This window comes from Ochotona curzoniae, unplaced genomic scaffold (assembly GCF_017591425.1).
Source record: "Ochotona curzoniae isolate NIBS_2020 unplaced genomic scaffold, NIBS_Ocur_1.0 contig_908, whole genome shotgun sequence".
NCBI classification, from domain to species: domain Eukaryota; kingdom Metazoa; phylum Chordata; class Mammalia; order Lagomorpha; family Ochotonidae; genus Ochotona; species Ochotona curzoniae.
This window is the reverse complement of record NW_024466607.1, coordinates 1295807-1316029: the sequence shown is the minus strand read 5'-3', so window position 1 is coordinate 1316029 and position 20223 is coordinate 1295807. Positions and strand designations below refer to the sequence as shown.

The window sequence follows — 20223 nt, the reverse complement described above, 5'->3', positions numbered from 1 at the left end:
GGAGGGCGCCACCAGCAGACGCCCAGTGGAGCCGCGCAACTGGACCCTGCCCAGCCGTCGGCCCAGGGGACAGCTCTCCCAACGCTGCCTTGGGCGGCGCTGCAAAACAGGCTCTCGTGGCCCCGACACATGCATGTTACCATGCACGTGAGAAATCATGAAAGGAAATTATGAACCTGTTGACAGAGAACAACTGTTTTTAAAAACTTATATTCCAAACTGACACACTGGAAGAGTCTAATCATCTTTTACCTTGTGGGAGAAATGGCTGACCAGCGTGACTTCCGGTCAGCTTCCTGCAGGATGAGAGCATGGCTAAAAGGATGTCACCGTGAGGACAGTGTGGACACAGCTAGGACAACAGAGCCTGCTGTCCATGCCAGGCTCCACGCTGCATGTGCAACACAGGGTACCCGTCAGGGGGCCCTTCCGAGATAACAGAGCCTGCTGTCCATGCCAGGCTCCACGCTGCATGTGCAACTCAGGGTACCCGCCAGGGAGCCCTTCCGAGACAACAGAGCCTGCTGTCCATGCCAGACTCCGCACTGGCTATGCCACACAGGGTGCCTCCCAGGGGGCCCAGCTGGGACCACAGAACACCCTGGGGTCCTCGCCAGGCTCTACAGTGGCTGTGCAACACAGGGTATCTGCAGGTGCGTCGGTAGGTGGCATGCTGCCAGGGCACGGTGACCCAGGCAACCAACACCCAGGCACCTGCGGCCACATCCGGATCTTCAGGTCCTCGCAGAACTGTCCATGTGACTTGCAACGTATCCACCAAGGCCCATTGCAAACTCTGCCCTTAAAGGAACTGGTTTTGAAATCATATTCATGTATTGTTTTGCCCGTAGCATTTTATAGCAGAGGGAAAAAATTAATATCTACATCATATGTTAACTTTAAAAAATTCTATAAAACACTAAATATATAATAAAAATATGCATATAAGGACATGTGTAAACTGCTTTGGTCGCGTCGTCTTGCAGGTGCCTTCAGTGCAGCAGAGCTCCCAAGAAACGTGAGGCAGAGCCAGGCTTGCCTCGAGGAAGCACTAGAGAATGCCATTCCTACAGAAGCAAAAGACACCGTTTCCAGTAACAAGATGTACTCGGACAACAATGTAACTCATACTGGCATCTTCAGCACAGCTAGCTAGAGGTTGCCTATATTATAAACAGCAAGTCCTTCGGAGCCCTTTCGTCATAAGCTGGTCCTCGCTGTGAGGGAGATGACGATGGTGCTGATGGCTGAGAGCGTGCACGCGCTGGACGCCGAAGCCCCGGAGCCTCTGGCGTAGGCGTCTGTGCAAAGACAAGAGCAGAGACAAGAGGGGCGCTCACGGCCTCGGCCAGCTGGGTGAGGACGGCCCTGCACACACAGCACAGCCGGCGCTCTCACGCCTGGCACCACAGCATACATGCCTGGCACACGGCACAGCCGGCGCTCACACGCCTGGCACCACAGCATACATGCCTGGCACACGGCACAGCCTTGCACACAGCACAGCCGGGCACTCACATGCCTGGCACACAGCACAGCCTGGCACACAGCACAGCCGGCACTCACACACCTGGCACCACAGCATACACGCCTGGCACATGGCATAGCCAGGCGCTTACATGCCTGGCACACAGCACAGCCGGGCGCTCACATGCTTGGCACATAGCACAGCCGGCACTCACACGCCTGGCACCACAGCATACACGCCTGGCACACGGCACAGCCAGCACTCACACGCCTGCCACACAGCACAGCCGGTGCTCACATGCCTGGCACCACAGCATACACGCCTGGCACACGGCACAGCTGGTGCTCACACGCCTGGCACACAGCACAGCCTTGCACACAGCACAGCCGGGCACTCACATGCCTGGCACACAGCACAGCCTGGCACACAGCACAGCCGGCACTCACACACCTGGCACCACAGCATACACGCCTGGCACATGGCATAGCCAGGCGCTTACATGCCTGGCACACAGCACAGCCGGGCGCTCACATGCTTGGCACATAGCACAGCCGGCACTCACACGCCTGGCACCACAGCATACACGCCTGGCACACGGCACAGCCAGCACTCACACGCCTGGCACACAGCACAGCCGGTGCTCACATGCCTGGCACCACAGCATACACGCCTGGCACACGGCACAGCTGGTGCTCACACGCCTGGCACACAGCACAGCCTTGCACACAGCACAGCCGGGCACTCACATGCCTGGCACACAGCACAGCCGGTGCTCACACACCTGGCACCACAGCATACATGCCTGGCACATGGCACAGCCAGGTGCTTACATGCCTGGCACACAGCACAGCCGGGCACTCACACACCTGGCACACGGCACAGCCTGGCACACAGCACAGCCGGGCGCTCACACGCCTGGGCCGGCTGGGTGAGGACAGCCCTGCACACGGGTTGGCTGACACTCACACGCCTGGGCCGGCTGGGTGAGGACAGCCCTGCACACGGGTTGGCTGACACTCACACGCCTGGGCCGGCTGGGTGAGGACAGCCCTGCACACGGGTTGGCTGACACTCACACGCCTGGGCCGGCTGGGTGAGGACAGCCCTGCACACGGGTTGGCTGACACTCACACGCCTGGGCCGGCTGGGTGAGGACAGCCCTGCACACGGGTTGGCTGACACTCACACGCCTGGGCCGGCTGGGTGAGGACAGCCCTGCACACGGGTTGGCTGACACTCACACGCCTGGGCCGGCTGGGCAGGGTGGTGAGGCATCCTTTGGATGCACACTTATGAGACGAGGCTGTCCCATCTCATGTGGCAGAAACTGCTAGGTCCCTAGGGGCAGTGTTATCATGACGGATGTCATGGCTGGGAACTGTAGGTGCTGTCAGTGTCCCCAGAGACACAGAGGGGCCATGCCCTCCTCCGCTGCCTCCTCCCACCTCCTCCTGTGACCAGACCCAGGGCACCTATGTGTATTGAGATGAACAGGGAATCATCAGACTGCATCTCCCTACCCAGAAAAAAAAAAAATCCTTGCCAGGGTACGAAGTCCAAGTCACACTTTAACCATGAGGCAAGCCGACCCAGGGTGTGGCTGAGGGCCCGGAGACAACGTGGGGCTCCCTTGCAAGAGAAGTCGCAGCCCTGTGGCCAGGCGGACAGTCATATCCTCCCCACCCCACTTTCTGAAAAACTTACTTGAAAGGGAGCGAGGGGTAGAAAGACAGAGAGGGAGGGAAGGCAGAAATGGGGCGCGGTGGTGACATCTTCCACCTTGTGAGTCACCTTCTAAAGGCCTGGAAGAGCTGAGGCCAGGCCAGGCTGCCAGTGGAAGCCACCACCTTGACCGTGTCAGAGGAAAAGACCCAAGCCCTGAGCTGCTGGCCGCTGCCTCCCCGGTGTGTGCTGGTTCTAGGGGTCAGGGCCTGAATGGGAACGGACACAGGAGTCCCAGGTGTCCCCGCAGGCCACGTGGGGCTTGCGAATTCCACAGGCCACAGGTGGCCACCAGAAAGTTTCCTTTCTTGCTGTGGCAAACACACTACCTTTGGCTGTGATGCGTGCCTCCTGCGGCGGGGCAGCCAGCCCCACCACCCCAGGTCCTGCCTTGCCCTCAACTGGACCCCAGTGCCCCTCGAGCTGCCAGCCCCCACTTGCCCTCACGTAAGCTATGCCCCTTCTGAACCACACAGTACAGATGACAGCAGTGAGAGCGCAGCAGCTGGCTGGGACCAGGGCCAGACAAAAAGGCAAGCTTCTGTTCACAAAGCACGTACATGCCTGCCTGTAATTCAACAAAGCTTGAAAGTGGCGGTGGGTCCGTGGTAGGCGGCCACATGTTACAGCTGCCCACTAAAACACAGGGTCAAGTTCAACAAAGTTCCCAGTAAAGACAGCAAATGACCCACTTCCTGGAACAAAGCACCCACGCTTGCCAAGCCCTCCTGCTAGTTCCTCCTGACTGGTGGAGCATACCTGCCACTCCCCACGCAGGACCTGGGGTAGCAGAGTGCCATGTGGAAAACTGGCATGGCACAGTGGAACTGCTTCTGTATTGTGATTGGCAGCTAATCTGGCAGTGGCTGTGGGAGCGGCTGGGCGCCCACTGCTCTGCCTTGGCCAGCAGGCCCACCCTGGCATGAGCAGGCCGCACACCGCAGGCAGGGAGGTCAGGAAGGAGAGTCTTACTTGAGAGCTTTGGGATCCGGATCTGCTCGCTGCTGCTGCCGTCGCCCCCCTCGCTGACCGGCTTGATCTCTATGATGTAATCCTCGTCGAAGGGCAGTGAGAGCTCCACCGACGTCTTGTTGGTCTCGATGACCGACGCGCTGCTCTGCCTGCTCCACCTGTACAGGACCTGCCGACAGAGAGACAGTGCCACCTGCGGCCACACCGAGGTCGGAGAGCATGCACGGGCGGTCCCATGGGGCGGGTCACTGCCAACCTCACGTTGCCCTCTATGAGATGGGGAGAGAAGCATGCGCATGTCAGGACTGGAGCTACTGAGGTGTGCTCAGGGCCTGGCAAGAACTAGCTGGGGCTCAGGCAGTGCTAGCCGGCGCCCGTGGTCACAGGTGTCCACCCTGCAGGGCTCCGGAGAGCGCTGATCCACCTGGGAGGAGCGCCCCACTGCTTACAGCGGGCTCGGAGCTGTGCTGAAACCATGGCTGCTGGCACAGGAATGCCTGTCCTGATTTGTCAGCACCTCTGGTTGGCTGTCACGACCCCCATACATGATGGGGTGGGGGACCCAGAGACCTCACCGTCAGGGGTGGGACTGCCCTCCCCCACCTCCCTGAGATGCCATTCCGAGACGCTGGTTCCCCGTGAAGGCTCTGTGGGTGTTGTAGGCGGGTGTGACTGGTGTCCTGCGTGGCAGGGAGGGGCGGCTCCCACCAAGGAGGCTGTGGGCAGGGGCAGCAGCCCGCGGGGCTGCCACACAGGGGCTGCTGGCTTGGAGCTCAATGCAGGGGCTTGTCTGGGCACCCTGGCACGAGCTGGGACAGCAAGGAGCCTGGGGTCTCGGCTGTGGGATTTTCACAGATGGCCTCAGCGAGGCTGGTCTTGGGATAAGAGGCCCCAAGGCCTGGCTGTCTGGGCAGCGGGGCCCCTGGCCTGAAGGTGCTGACAGGGCTGGGCTGTGTTTCTGAAGTGTCTGGCAGGTGTAGGGTCACACTTGGAGCGCCATAAGCCCCTGCAGGTCAGAATAGCTCCGAGAGCTCCAGTTTCAATTTCTCCAGCGCTTCCGTCTCTGCCGTCCGAAACAAACGCAATTTCCTCTGCTCCCGCTCCAAGCCTGGCAGCTCCTTGCTGGGAGGACAAGTAGTCCTAACAACAGCTGCTCTGAATGGACGGAGTCCTCCGTGGGACATCACATCCTCCCCCCTGGAGGACCTTTACTCCTCCCCTCCCGGGCCGGGGATTCCGGGAGAGCAGGAGCTGTGCCCTGTGCAGACATGGGTCTCCGTGGAGAAAACATTCAAAGCCATGGACCTCGCTTTGTTGATGCAAGCGACAGGGCAGTTGATTCATGGTGATGTGGACAAATACTGCAGTGACACCTGTTCTGAAGGACCGGAACAGGACCCCCAGGGCAGCAGCACTGTTCACACAGCCCTCACGCCACACCCAGACGGAAGCAGGTAGAGTGTAGACACTGAGCCACCATGCACTTCATCCCCAGCCAGCGGGCAGGGTGGCTGTGGCCCTTGGGCTTTCATGAGCCGAGTCCAGTAGAGCTGAACCAGCCTCCCGCCCGCGCAGCTTCCTCTCCGACCGCACAAGGCCCAGCTCTGGGTGGCCGGGAGGCGGCAGCAGGTGGCAGAGCCACAGCTTATAAAGGTGGCAGGTTGGCTCCAGGCAATCCCTGAAGACAAGCCAACACTTCGGGGTGAGCCCAGCACATTCTCTGGAACATTCTCAGACCCATTTCTCAACAGAAACCTCTCCCACAATAGAATCATGCACCTCAGGAGAGCTGGGAGTCACTGTCGTGGTTAAACACAAACAGCCCTGTGCACGGAGCGTGGAGCAGGGTCCTGCAGCAGAAAACCCTGGGAGCTGGGACACTGAGCGCCACAGAGGAGGGTGAGGGCACACCCTACTACCACGGGGAGCAGAGGAGGGGAACCCACTGCGAGCAGACGGGGTGACCCCGGGGACGCACGGCGAGCGCCTCCCCTGCGGTTACCCACTTTGTAGCCTTTCACTTCGGACTCGTTCTCCAAGGCTTTCACCTGGTCCCAGTTCAGGATGATCTTGGAGTCGGACGAGTTCCAGCTGATGTTCCCCGGTGGCTGGCTCGGTGCTGCGAGAGAGGAAGCCGCAGGTTACCGAGGCTCCCAAGCCCCCACTGATTCCTGCCTGCACCTGCAGAGTGCAGGCGACTTAACGGGCGAGTGCACTGCGTGTGCCTTCCTGGTCACTGGGATCGGACCAGACTCGGAGCTGCACATGGGGCACAGCACGGAGCCTGCCAGGCATGACGGAAACCTTCTCTGCTGGCCTCTGGAGCAAGGCGTCTTGCTTGCACAACGAGCAGGTGCAGCGAAGATGCTAAGGTAGGTCTGAATCCTCTAATGATACCGATTAGGATGCAGGCGAGACAGGGAGGTGGGGCACGCCTGGCGCGTTGCGGTATGAGATAGAAAGTGTGCTCTTACGTGGCTTCCGGGTCGTGACGTTGACGGTGGCACTGGAGGGGCCCGTCCCGGCTGAATTGTAGGCCTTGACCGCCAGGTGGTACAGCGCGCTGCCTTGCAAGTTGGTGATCTTGGTGGACGTCTGGTTTCCGACTGTTCTTATTTTCTTGGCATTTTCCTCTTTGTCTTCGTGTCTCCAATACTTCACCTGAGAACACAGGTCGAGCTGGGGAGCCGCCCACCGGGCTGGCTTCCCACATCACCACGGGCTTGCTGGCTCCTAGACCGCAGCACATTTCCCACGCCAGCTGCTGGGCAGACCTCAGACAGAGGACAGCTTGTGTTCTGAGAAAGCCTCCCCAGCATGGCAGGCCCTGCTTTGTCCTCAGTTTCCTTCTGAGCCCTCCTGGGTCCGACCTCCCCCAGGCCTGGTGGGCATGCCTTTGGCTCAATATCTTATGGATGTGGGCCTGGGGATATTCTAGAAAGTCCTTCTAGGGTGCACTGCAGAAGAGGTATCATCTCTGAACTGAATATACCCAGTGCTAGCGTTGATGCTGACCTGGATGCGGGCCTAGGGCACGTGTGTCCCATCACACGTCTGGAGGCCTTTGGAGGGCTCCAGAGGGAAATAGAGCCTCCTGTCCCAACGCCCCGTGGCGTGCTCACCTCATAACCCTGTATCCGCCCTCGGCTCCTCTGCAGTGGGGAGGCCCAGAAGACTTCGATGTCTGTGGCCGAGAGACTCCTGGCAAAGATGCTAGCTGGTGGCTTGGAGGGCTCTGCAGGCGGAGACAACAGCGCACTGTCAGCTGCATGGGAACTTCCAGGCCCTGGTGTTAGGAGGCACACTGCACCCATGCACACGGCGCTGCCGTGTGTGCAGTGGAGCAGCAGGGGAGGGGATGGGACACTGGCCCGCCTCCGGGTCCTCAGCTCGCAGGGGGGAGGGAAGTGACCAGGACAACCACCCACAGCTCCCAGCAAGCCCTCAACCCAGACCTTCTGACCAGCATCTGCCACAGACAAAAGCCTGGGCCTTGGGTCATGAGAACGAGAGAAGGCCGTCTCCACCAAGGTTCCAGAGAGCAGAGAACAGCGCCCACCCCACAACTCCATGGCCTTCAAGACACCCTCCGGCCTGAGCAGCCTGAGGAGAGAGAGAGCAGGGACCAAGCTCTTCCCAAACGGCAGGAATCAGGCCAGATCTCCGTCCCACTGCCCACTGCCCATTCCTTTCAATGCTCCTTTATGGAGAAAGACCCAGCTTAGTCATATCAGGCAACACGTTCATGAAATTTTGGATTTTACTGGATAAGAGTTGTGTGTGTAAGATTTATTTATTTATTTTTGGAAAGGTAGATTTACAGAGAGAAGGAGACACAGAAAGGAAGATCTTCTATCTGTTGGCTCACTTCCCCAGTGGCTGCAATGGCCAGAGCTGAGCTGATCCGAAGCCAGGAACCAGGAGCTTCTTCCAATCTCCCACATGGGTGCAGGATCCTAAGGCTTTGGACTGTTCTCTACTGCTTTCCCAGGTCAGAAGCAGGGCGTTGGGAGGGAAGGGAGCAGCTGGGATATGAAGTGATGCCCATATGGGATCCCAGTGCATGCATGGCAAGGACTTAATCCAGTAGGCTACTGCACTGGGCCTGTAAGTGTCACTTTCCAAAGCAATCCAAATGCTATTATTAATATCTTGCCTCATTTATAGCTGATATGGGCCCTCCCCCGAGGAACTGCTGGGTACCAGGACCTCTCCGAGGTCATCCAAGGTCCCTCTAATCACATAGGACCAAGGTGACCCAAAGGAGAAAACACAGGGTTCCCTCCCTGCCCCGCTCCAGCACACAGCCATTCCCGAGGGTCCACAGCTCAGGTTCAAGGTCCGCAGTGTGGCAGGAGGGGGTTGAGGATACGGCTGTGTGAGAGGCTGGGCAGGGAGCTGGACTCCAGGCAGCAGGCTGGGATAATCCAGCTCCCAGAGGCAGGGAGGCTGCACGCCCACACGGCTCACACACACGAGGGAGCAGCTGAGACTGTGGGCTGCAGCCTGGAGCACATGCGGGGACCCTGAGGACATGGCAGCAGAGGCTGCAGGAGGGAGAGGTGGCTGGGGCAGCTGGCAGAGGGGCAGAGCCGTGTCGGCCTGGCGGGCACCCTGACATGAGGGGCGAGCACCCAGATCAGCGAGTCGGCTTTCAGATAGGTGATCACGGTCAAGTTCTGAACACTGTCTCCAGTCACTGAGTGTAGAGACTGTGGGCAAGGAGGCTCCCAGAGCAGGGACAGAAGGGAGAGCTGAAATGGGAAGCAGAGACGGGACCAAATGCAGATAATCTGTGTGGGACCTACGTATGACAACTGCCCAGCAGGCCAAGCACCTGCTTTAGCTGAGACCACGGCACAGTAGGCTAAGCCTCTGCCTGCAGGGCCATTATTTCACATGGGTGCTGGCTGCAGTTCCACCTGTTCCACTTTCAGTCCAGCTCCCTGCTGATGGCCTGGGAAAGCAGAAGAGAGGGCCAAGTTCCTTGGGCCCCCATGCCCACATGGGAAACCCAGGAGAAGGCCCTGGTCTTGGCTTCAGGCCTGCCCAGTTCCACTGTTATGGCCATTTGGGGAGTTGAAGCAGTGGGTGGTAGATCTTTCTGTCCTCTGTAACTCTGCTTTTCAAATAAAAACAAGTCTTTCAAAAAAGTTGTATCAGAACACCCTTGGATGTCCACGGCAAGGACAACACCCACGTGTGCATGAAGAGCTGGCTTCAGCGGACCGGGGCTGGCTGCCCGGGGCTCCCGCCTGCTGTAGCCTAAGGATGCCCCCTCCTCCCAAACTAGGGCTGGCTTGGACGGACGCCAGCCCAGGCGCGGCTCTGGAGCCCCGTGCCAGGACCCCGGGGGCCTGGGCTTACCTTCGTCGGCTGAATACACCACGGTGGTAGGGCTGAAGGGGCCCTCCCCTTTGTTGTTGAAGACACCCACTTTGACCTCAAAGGGGGAGTAGGGCCGCACACTCTCGTTCCGGAACACGTATCTGCAGGCGTCGGCCGACGCCAGCACCGTCAGCATCCAGATCGTCTTGCCGTAGGGCCGGAAGGCCACCACGTAGCCGAAGCCCTGGCCGTTCTGCAGCTCCTCGGGCACTGTCTGCACAGGCAGGGCAGTGAGAGCAGTGCTGGCTGAGGCAGGGCTGCCCACGCTCACACTCCCGTCCGCACGCCTCCTGCCGGGGGCTGGCCAGAGGTGCCGAGCACCTAGGTGGACATGCGCTCAGCAGCCTGTCCTTCCGTGGGGCTGCTCAGCTCAGGGTGGGATCTGGACAGCTGGGTCAGCTGCAGGGAGCAGGAGGGGGGACTGAGGGCCACTTGCCTGGCCCGGTCTTGGTCTCTGCCCCATGGGACAAGGCAGCGGGGAGATTCTGGCTTCTGGGTTGTCCTAGCTAAGGTTCTTGTGAAATACCCAGGGGGCTAAGCAGCCTCCGAGTTGTGCAAGCAGAGCCAACCGAGAGGGCTCCAGTGCAGCGCTGGCCGCCAGGGCCACACGGGGCTGGGGACAGCGGCCGCACAGCTGTCCTGGAGGCCAGCCCGGTTTTCCTGGCCCAGGGCTGCCTCCTGGCCGTGCTTGCTGTGGAGGTCAGCCCTTGACTCTTGAGCGGCATGCCCAGGAGAGACACTCCCCACGGTGTGTACCACGAAGGAAGATGGAAAGCAGACCTGTCCGATGTGCTCACCTCCCAGGTGATAACGAGCTCTGATCTGCTGCCTCCACCACCGCTGACGTTGGCTGGGGTGACCTCGGGCACTGTGGGGACAACAGATATCAGGTGGCCCGGCGCTCGAGGGCCTGTTACCCGGCACCTGGACTCCCTTCCCATAAAGACTTGGGTGGGTATCTCCGTCCTCTGAGGTCAGAAACGGAGCCAGGGGCCCTGGCATCAGCTAAAGGAGGAAAAGGCACCAAAGGGCTGGTAGGTAATGGACAGTAGGTGCCCTGTCCAATGCGCAGGCAGCTCCCTGCGCAGAGGCCGGGGTCTGGGGCCAAGAAGGACTGAGCAGCTTGGGCGGGAAAGAGCCGTGCTGCACTGCTGAGTGGATTAAGCCTTGGAAGGGAAAGCAGGTCCATCTGGGACCACCAGGCAGAATCCAGAAATGGTGGGCTAGGTCGGCGCCGGGGAGCAGACACATGTCCTTGGCACCACCAGCGACGGGGTGCCGACTGCAGCCTCGCTGGAGGCCCAGCTCTGAGGGTCCTGGGGCCCTCCCTTGCCGGAGTGGGCATGTGCACCTGACTCTTGCCTGACCCCTGCCATCTCGCTGCCTGGTTTCTGACTCACGCCTGCAGAGGGCAGCCAGCATAGAGCCCCAGTGAGGTAGGGGTGCTGGGGGGGCTGAAGCGGGCAGGGGAGCACTGTGCCTGGGATACTCACGGGCCTCCTCTGTCCGTCGCTTCTCTGAGGGCCGGCTGGGTTCCCCGATCCCGATCACGTTGGCTGCCACTGTGCGGAATTCGTATTCCACCCAGGGGTTCAGGCCCACCACGGTGGCCGTGAAGGTCCTCCCATCGATGAGCTCGGGAACTGAAAGGGATTGGGGCGAGTGTGTGCCCAGGGCTTTCGGGACACAACTCCACCCGAGGCCCGACATATGACAGTCTCTGTACCAACAGCTCTGCGGGCCCCAGAACTGATGCCCAGTGAACAAGGGCCCGTCAGACCCCGGTGGGGACACCACAGGACACAGAGCTGTCAGGACATCATCCCAGATGTCATTGCTGTCTGAGAGGCTCCTGCTTTCTGTAGGCTGCAGGGTCAGGCGCAAGCGTCTCTGCCCATGTTCCAGAAGTTTCTCATTGTTCCGTAAAGCAAACCCTTGGCCAGCAGGAAGCCAGAAGACCCGCTCTCTCCCACGGACAAGCACCGGGGTCGTTAAAGGCAGCAGGGTCCAGGGACAGGTGTGGAAATGGGCATGTCATTGCAGCCATGTCACCGGGGACCTAGCTTGCAGCGACTTCCCGGGGTGATGGACGGTGTGAGACTCAGACCCCAAAGGATTCCGAAGCATCCTTACAAACAGGACACATGGGATGAACGCAGGAAGGGAAAGGTGGGCAAAGGGGACAGCTCAGAGGACACTGCCAGCACTGTGACAGGGGAAGAGGGGCTCCCGTACGCTCCAGATGCCCCCAGAAAAGCAGGGGCAGCGCCTGTGGGCTCCATCCTGGCTTCACCATGACTGTGACGCAGGCGACACACGGAGGGATACACTTTGCTTTCCCATGAATGCATTCTTACATATCACACAGGATCTGTGTGTGGAACCGGGCCTGGGGCCAGGAGCTGCGGCTCCCCGAGCCCTGTGCCGCTGGGGTCCACGGCCCCTTCCCCGCATCCCCCCAGGACGAGGTCCGGGACTACTGGGACCACCTGGCCTCGGTGTCTGCTCCGGTACCTGTGCTGACTGCTTGCCAGCCCACGGAGAACGGGGTCCTGGCTTGAATGACGTACATGGTGACGGGGCTGTGGTTGTCAGGCCCGGGCCTCCAGGAGAGCTGAGCCGTGGTGTCTGTAATCTCATCTATGGTCACAGCCTCGGGGGGACCTGGAGGGCCTGGAAGAGCAAGACCCTCAGAGTTGGGGTACACTGGCTGCACACACCCTGGACTGGGAGGCTGTCCCCTGCCCTGGTCATCACTGAACATCCACTGGGTGCTGGGAGCTCAGCCAGCCCTGAACCACAGGCAGGGCAGGGGTATGGCCCTGCTTTCTGGCAGAGCAGGGAAGCAGAGAATGGTCACGGCACGCCCTTGTGGAAGTCCAGCGCTCTGACCAGCACGCCCACAGCGCCACTCACGTGCAGCCCTCAGGGTTCTGCGGTTCCCGGCCAAGGGTGGCCTGCCCACACTGCCCGCTCTCGGTGCTGCCAGCAACCCCAGGGTCTGCCAGGGGCTCTCAAGGCAGGCCTGGTTTGAAAGACGAAGTCCCAAGAACACAAACGGTGGCGTTGCCTGCTCTGTGCGCAGTGCAGAGGTCTGCAAGGGCAGTGGCAGGGAGAACCGGAGAGCCCGGTCCTAAGTGGTGTGCTAATTTATTGGCCTGATTAAGTGACCGGACTCCATTTTCTTTGAGACTGCATTTTCAAATTCCTCTTGGTATTCAATGCTATTTTCTGTGAAATGAAGTATACAATATCATTTAAGAACTTCAACTATTACTGATTTAAATATTTATTAGTCTAATTTATTGGCATTTAAACTGCTGATCTGAACATTTTCCTAATTAAATGGGAGATAAATTTCCAGCACAGAATTCTTTTGTCCCCAAGGGGAGAGCAGACCAGCTCTGGGGTGTTTTCACAGGGAAATAAATGGTAAGTTACCCTGAGGCAGACGTGTCTCTGCGCTGCAGCATTTCCTGACCACCTCCACGGGCCCTGGAGCCAGGCACCCAGGCACCCAGGCACCCGGGCACCCAGGCGTTCAGGCACCCAAGGAGCCAGGCACCCAGGCAACCAGATACCCAAGCACCAGGGTGCCCAGGCGCCCATACACCCAGGCACCCAGGCCCCTCGGGCACCCAGGCACCCAGGCACCCAGGCACGCAGACACCCAGGCACCCAGGCACCCAGCCACCCAGGCATCCGGGCACCGGGGCACCCAGACACCCAGGCACCTAGTTGTCCAGGCACCCAGGCACCCAGGCACCCAGGCACGCAGACACCCAGGCACCCAGGCACCCAGCCACCCAGGCACCTAGTTGTCCAGGCACCCAGGCACCCAGGCACGCAGATACCCAGGCACCCGGGTGCCCAGGCTGGAGGCAGGGTTCTCCTTTGGCCACAGTGCGCCCTGCACCATGCATCCCGAGGGCCAGTGCGATTCTTGTGCCCTGGTGATGCATTCCTCTCTGTGCCTTCCCACTAACATCTGGGGGTTCTGCTTCCTGCACCCCCAGTGCTGCCAGGCTGTGACCCTGGCCATGTGCCAGGCAGGCACTGTGATGGAGGCGGCTGGAGCCATATGATCCTGCATGGAGGTCACCTGCACAGGGGTCACCTGCAGGCTCTGGGCTCCCCTGGTCGGACCTCTGCATTTCAGAGTGCTTCTCCAGAGTTCAAGGCCCCTGCTTCGTGGCTCCCTCCTGGGCAGCCCCAAGGTGTCCAGGCAGGGGACAACCCTGCCAGGTGCAGGGAAAAGGAAGTTGGACATGACTTGGTGACTCCATGTGCGACAAATGTGGAACGGCTCCATAGGGTTCCTCTGCATACTCTGCTCATGGAGTGTTCCAGAATTGCTGCTGGAACCCCAGCAGCCCGTGCTGGGCTAGGAGGGCTTGCTGAAGGGCAGTGCTGCCTGCACCGCTCCCACCCCAGAAAGTGTCCCCTGGGCCCAGCACTGTGGACACACTCCCGCTCCTGCCCGCCTCTCCACTGCAGCTCAGAACTCGGGGCCTGGCGGCCAAGTGCAGTACCTCTCACGAGCAGGTCGGCGGTCACCGAGAGCCAGTCCACGCTCGTCTGCACCATGCAGACGTACCTGCCGGCGTGCTTCAGCTGGATGTTCCGGATCATCAGGTCCCCGGCCGAGTCCTGCTGATGAAGCAGCAGAGTGGCCACAGTTACTTCCCAACGAGCTCTCAACATGCCGGGCGTGCAAAGGACATCACAACTCACACTGGGTGATGTGACCTCTGCTCTCACTGGCTGAGCTGGTGGGGTGACCTCTGCTCTCACTGACCTGGTGGGATAACCTCTCCTCTCATTGGTTGATCTGGTGGGGTGACCTCTGCTCTCACTGGTTGACCTAGCGGGATGTTTCAGCATCTCCTTCCCAGGAAGGACAGTGTTCCTGTGACACTGACTGTCCTGCTTCATTGATGAATGGTTTTCTCCACTTCTACTTCCCTGTTATCACAGCACTCCTCTCCTCCAATGGCCAGGACCATCGGGACACTGGGTGTCCTCGAGGTGTCTGACACTCAGGGCCCTGTGCTGCATTGCTAGATGGGCTCAGCCAATCTTAGTAAGTGGAACCCTGCAAGAAATGGCTCGTACCGGAGACTTTAGCCAGCCTTTCTCAACAGGGGTTCCCAGAGAGACTTCCCAATGAGCTGGACATCCAGAGCTGTGACAAGTCAACTGTCCTGCACGTGAACCATTTTTGAGGGATTCAGATATGAGTCATTCAAATCATTTGAGTGTGCCGTGACCCAGACTGTGGCACAAGGGCAAAAATGCAAATGTCCACAATGAGTGCTCTGGCTGGGTGGAACAGAGGCCCTTGATGTCACAGGGCTGGGCATCCCTGCCTCCTGGGGCAGCAAGGAGGGCAGGGAGGGGCTTATGATGTGTGGGCTCCTGGCTGGCATGTCCAGGGGAGTGGCACCCATGGTCTTAGGCCCATGGGACTGGATTGAGCCTGTTGTGGTCTGTTCAATGGTGACAGACATTTCTCCACAAAGCAGGCATTTGGCAAGTGGCTGGATCCAGACTGCTTGGAGGCGGCAATATGACATGACCTTCAGAATCCAGCTCAGGATGAGGGCGAGCACGAGCCGCTGGGCCATGCCGTGGCTGCGCTTCCCGTCAGGGTCTGGGGGGATGGAATGTGCAGGTCAGCACGCGAGGGGGGTGAGGCGAGGCCTCGGGAGCCTTGTCCACCCCCGCAGTGTCCTGTGCCAAGCATGGCTGCCTCTGTCACACCTCCAGGAGCAGCAATTGACCACGAGCTTCAGGGAAAGAAGAGCCCAACCCAAATCACAAACCAGCCACTGCAATTTCTCCCTGTGGGCCTCTGTAGGCAGCCCGCCTTCTGTACTTACCCCTCCGACTCTCTCAAAGTGGTCGCCGTCTTTGTCAAAGTCTATCAGGTGTCCGTTAAATGACCAAGCAAACACGATGTCCAGAGAGTGGTCATGCGTCACCTGGCAGGGCAGGACGATGCTCTCCCCCACAGTGACATCTGTGCTGGAAGGGGACACGGTCACCCGTGTTGGATCTGCAAGGTCGACACAAAACACAGGACCACAAATCTGAGAGCCAGCCTGGGGACACGACTTAGCCCCCAAAACAGCGAGCAGAGCTCATCAATGCATCGTCGGTCATTCTCTGGCCAGCAGACCTGTCAGCTCGGGAGCCCAGTCTGCCAGCATGTGGGGCAGGGCTCCGAGGACGCCCGTGGGCTGGCCCAGTCCGCCAGCACGTGGGGCAGGGCTCCGAGGACGCCCGTGGGCTGGCCCAGTCCGCCAGCACGTGGGGCAGGGCTCCGAGGACGCCCGTGGGCTGGTCCTGGGACAGCTTCGGATGTTGCCTCTCTGGTCAGGTTCACCTGCTTCCAGACTCACCAGAAAGCCACACTCCTGTGGAGGTAAGCGGGAAGATCCATGCTTTTTATTTGCAAAAGATGTTTTGGTAAATTAAGATAATTGAGGAAAATTTAAAGGGACAAAAACAATGGCCTCCCTAGATCCTGCAGCCGCTTTCCTTTGGTCTAACGCTGCGGCAGGTGCAGAGCTTGCTGAAGGCTGTTGAGAATTGCTGTGTGTTGATTGCATAACTTAGCCTGTTGTTGATGCCACATTCACCCACTCGTGGCTCCATCCTCCGTGGGGTGTTCCCGGCGCAGCCCATTTGGGATAACCAGGCCCCTGAGGCCGGCTGAGCCCTGCTCGGAGGCTGTCTCATCTCCTGCTAACCAGCAGGTCCTCATGTGATCCCCAGGATGTCTGCCTGGGCTGCTGCCCACCTACCTCAGCCACACCCACATCATACAGAGGGCAAGTCCACAGGCACTGACCGGTGAGCTGCACCCTTGATTCTGTGCAGTCACTACAAGGTGTGTAAATGCAGAAAGATCTCGGAAGACTCCTGCTGTGGGCAAAGGGCTCCCTCCAGGCACACTGAGATATCGCTGTGGACAAACCACCAGCAGTGATGACTTCTTGCCTCAAACACTGGCTTGGCTCCAAGCTTCCAAGTGTTCAAATCCTTGAAAATGTCTCCCTTTCTACAGACAACTTCTGGGCAAGCAGCAAGGAGCTGGCGCGTACCCCAAAGCCTGGAGTCATTTGAAAACCCAGGCTCACACTTGAAAACTTTATTTATCTAAAAGGGAGAGAGAGCGAGCCAGCCCTGGGCCAACGCGAAGCTACGAGAAGTCAAGAAGTCCATATGTTCTCCCACATGGTGAGGCAGGGACCAACGTACTTGGGTCATCATTTGCTGGTTTCCCCAGGCATGTTAGAAGGGAGCTGGATTGGAAGCTGAGCAGCTGGTTCTTGAATCAACCTCCCTTATGAGAGGCTGGCATCACAAGTGGGTGCTTAACCCACCATGTCACAATGCCCGCATCAGGATCACATTTGTAACTGGCATCACACCCTAATGTTTGCAGCAGTTCAACTCACAACTGAGGCATGGAACCAACCAAGATCACATCAACTGAGGACGAGATTAAGGACGTGTGATAAACGTGGAGCCGATACATGCTGGAATGCCACTTAGCTATACAAAAAATGGAATCCTGTCTTTTGCAACAAAATGGATGTGCTGGAGACCACTGTGCTTGGCGAAGGAAGCCAGAGTCCAAAAGACCAACGCCATGTCTTCCCTGATTTGGGACAACAGAATACAGACAGTACTGTTCAAGGGAAATGAACATTTTGAGATTTGATTATGGTCCACAGCCCTTTGAGTTTTGTCTTCCATGAAGTCTTGCAGACAGCTCTGACTCCCACGGAGGAACCCCCCACCTGCCCCCGATCTGGGTGCTGGCGTCTTCACGATGCAGACCCCCCAAGGATGTCTGTGCCAGAACACTCCCAGCAAGTCAGGTGGCTGCAGTGCCCTGTCACCAGTGCCTGGCGTGAATCCACGTACCCCCACGGTCACAGTCGGCACCCTGTCGACAGCCTTGTTGTCTGCTAAGCTTTGCTTTCTGATGAGCAACCCTGGTGTGCATTCAGATTTTAAAGCAAATGTGTCGGCAGCGCCATTACCGCTCTGCCTCGCCTTTTGCTTTAATTTTGTGACCACATATTAAAATGTGGCTTCGCCATGTGAAGAAGGAAGCAAAACCAAACGACCATATCCTGGCTGCTGACCAGCAAACCTGCCCTTCCAGGCACCGAGTACACTGTCCGGAGCTCCACCAAGCAGCACCGCCCACAGGGGCCCGTCCCGGCTCTCTGACAAACGGCACCAGAAGGAGCACCACCAAAGCTAGGCCGAGTCAGACGAAGCACAGACCCACACCTCAGCACAGCGACTTACAAACCTGCGTTCCTAGACTAGGGCCAGCCTGGGGCAGGGCCACTGGCCAGGCTTGACAGCCACACATGGCAACTGGGCTGCCCAGGCCAGCCGAGGGTGGCTGGGCAGGTGGATGCAAGCTGCTCGACATAATCTAGGAGCTTAGCTCTGCCTGCTCCACACGGACAGTGGGCAGGCCTGCTCAGTGAGACCGCACTCCGGATGCCGCCCAAAGTCTCCAACACAGCTACCTGCAAGACTCTGCTTTTCTTTTTTTAAAGCAAGTTACTCTGGGCACACAGGCAGGAAGCAGGCCAACTGCTCCAGTCCATCCCCTGGCCTAGCAGCACCTGGGGTGTTTCTTTGTAGTTGAAGCAAACATGAACTATTTTGTGTCCACAGGGGCAGCCGAGCACCCCTCAGATCCAGGGAGGTCTGTGGTGGGTGTGAGTGTGGTGGGTCTGAGCGTGGTGGATGTGAGCAGAGGAGCCATGTGGCCAGCAGGTGGTGCTGAAGTCTCACAGGAAACAAAGCTGGATTCCCCTAAGGACTGTGCAAGGGAGGCCATGATTGTCCACTGTGATGCAGCTGCTGGGGAGCTCGCAGCTTACACTGGAGTCTTGGTGGGCACTGCGAGCTGTCTTCCTAAACTGGATGTAGGCAAGGCTGCAGATCGAGACCCAAGTCCTCTCTCATGGCCACCTCTGCCTGGCTGGTGTGGACCCCACAGCCCTTGTGGAAGGGCCACTGTCCGCAGCCAAGGCCACTCTGTGTGCACCTACAGGGGGCTGCAGGCACAGGGGGCCCACGCACAGGGGCTGCAGGCACAGGGGGCTGCAGGCACAGGGGGCTGCAGGCACAGGGGGCCCACGCACAGGGGGCTGCAGGCACAGGGGGCTGCAGGCACAGCAGGCCCACACACAGGGGGCTGCAGGCACAGGGGACTGCAGGCACAGAGGGCCCATGCACAGGGGGCTGCAGGCACAGGGGGCTGCAGGCACAGCGGGCCCATGCATAGGGGGCTGCAGGCACAGGGGACTGCATGCACAGGGGGCTGCACACACAGCAGGCCCACGCACAGGGGGCTGCAGGCACAGGGGGCTGCAGGCACAGGGGGCTGCACGCACAGGGGGCCCACGCACAGGGGGCCCACGCACAGGGGGCTGCAGGCACAGGGGGCTGCAGGCACAGCAGGCCCACGCACAGGGGGCTGCAGGCACAGGGGACTGCAGGCACAGAGGGCCCACGCACAGGGGGCTGCAGGCACAGGGGGCTGCAGGCACAGCGGGCCCACGCATAGGGGGCTGCAGGCACAGGGGACTGCAGGCACAGGGGGCTGCAGGCACAGGGGGCCCATGCCCAGGGGGCTGCAGGCACAGGGGGCCCACGCACAGGGGGCTGCAGGCACAGGGGGCTGCAGGCACAGGGGGCTGCAGGCACAGGGGGCCCACGCGCACTGCATGGAGATCCAAGGGAGGAGGGGAAGGCACAGGAGGGTTTGGTTGGTGCTGCAGCTCTGCCACTTGAGTAGAAAGAGGCCACTCAGTGGCAAGGACAGCTGGGTGAGGAAGAACTGGCCAAGGGCAGGGGTCACCACACATCCAGCCCAGCGCCTCCTCCCCACCCCACACACATATAGCAGTGTTTTTGCTGAGAGTTGCTGACCCAAAAGAAAAAAAAAATCAATTGAGGGCCAGAGAAATACAAAGAAACTTAATTTTGTTTCTTTTCAGAGGGATGGTTACAACTTCTTAAGCTTTCAAAAAATCAAGTATAGGGGCTACAAAGAGTGAGAGCCAAATCACTTCCAGCTCAGATCTATTCCACACGAAGGCTAAGGCTCTCTGAGGCAGGGCTGGGAGCAGAAACCCAGGGAAGCCTGGAAAAACAGGATGAGGCAGAGGCTGAGGGGGCACCCCCAAACACCACCCACTGCCTACACTGAGAGCTCACTCACATCCCAGCAGCTGGCCGACAGCTGGAACTGGGGGTAACCCCCCCGTGTAGCATCGGCCGCTACACCCAGTTTCCAGGCCAGGGGCCGGCGGTGGAGTCCGCTGCTCCACTGCCTATGCAGCTTTCTGCTGATGCGCCTGGCAGGCACAGGGCATGCTCTAAGTGCTTGCCTTCCTGCCACCCCGTGGGGGAGCTGCGTGGGCTTCCAGGTTCCGACACTGGCCTGGCCAGCCCCGGCTCATGCATAAACACACGAAGCCTTGTTTTGAAAGTGCAGGGCGAAAAGGCTGTGTTTGGGGGGCGGCACCGCCCTGCTCCTGGTGGAACAGCTCCCTTGTACGAGAGCAGCCACGGGCAGGGAGTCTGCGTGTTGTTGATGCCACTGAGCGGGGTCTGGAATCGAGTCC

The 20223-nt window shown here is 59.5% G+C and overlaps 1 protein-coding gene across 1 annotated transcript in view; it reads right to left on the bottom strand.

Moving 5' to 3' along the window:
• Positions 1-491: 491 nt before the first annotated feature.
• The window catches only part of CNTN4 (contactin 4), a 277582-nt gene continuing 257850 nt past the window's right edge, over positions 492-20223 (bottom strand). The window contains exons 13-23 of the mRNA XM_040995092.1: positions 15433-15608; positions 14083-14200; positions 12065-12223; positions 11044-11193; positions 10348-10418; positions 9530-9764; positions 7285-7397; positions 6637-6823; positions 6169-6281; positions 4163-4331; positions 492-1301 (exon numbers count right to left, since the gene is read on the bottom strand). Coding sequence (XP_040851026.1) covers positions 1201-1301; positions 4163-4331; positions 6169-6281; positions 6637-6823; positions 7285-7397; positions 9530-9764; positions 10348-10418; positions 11044-11193; positions 12065-12223; positions 14083-14200; positions 15433-15608 — 1592 coding nt within the window. The 3' untranslated portion in view covers positions 492-1200. The remainder of the gene's footprint in view (positions 1302-4162; positions 4332-6168; positions 6282-6636; positions 6824-7284; positions 7398-9529; positions 9765-10347; positions 10419-11043; positions 11194-12064; positions 12224-14082; positions 14201-15432; positions 15609-20223) is intronic.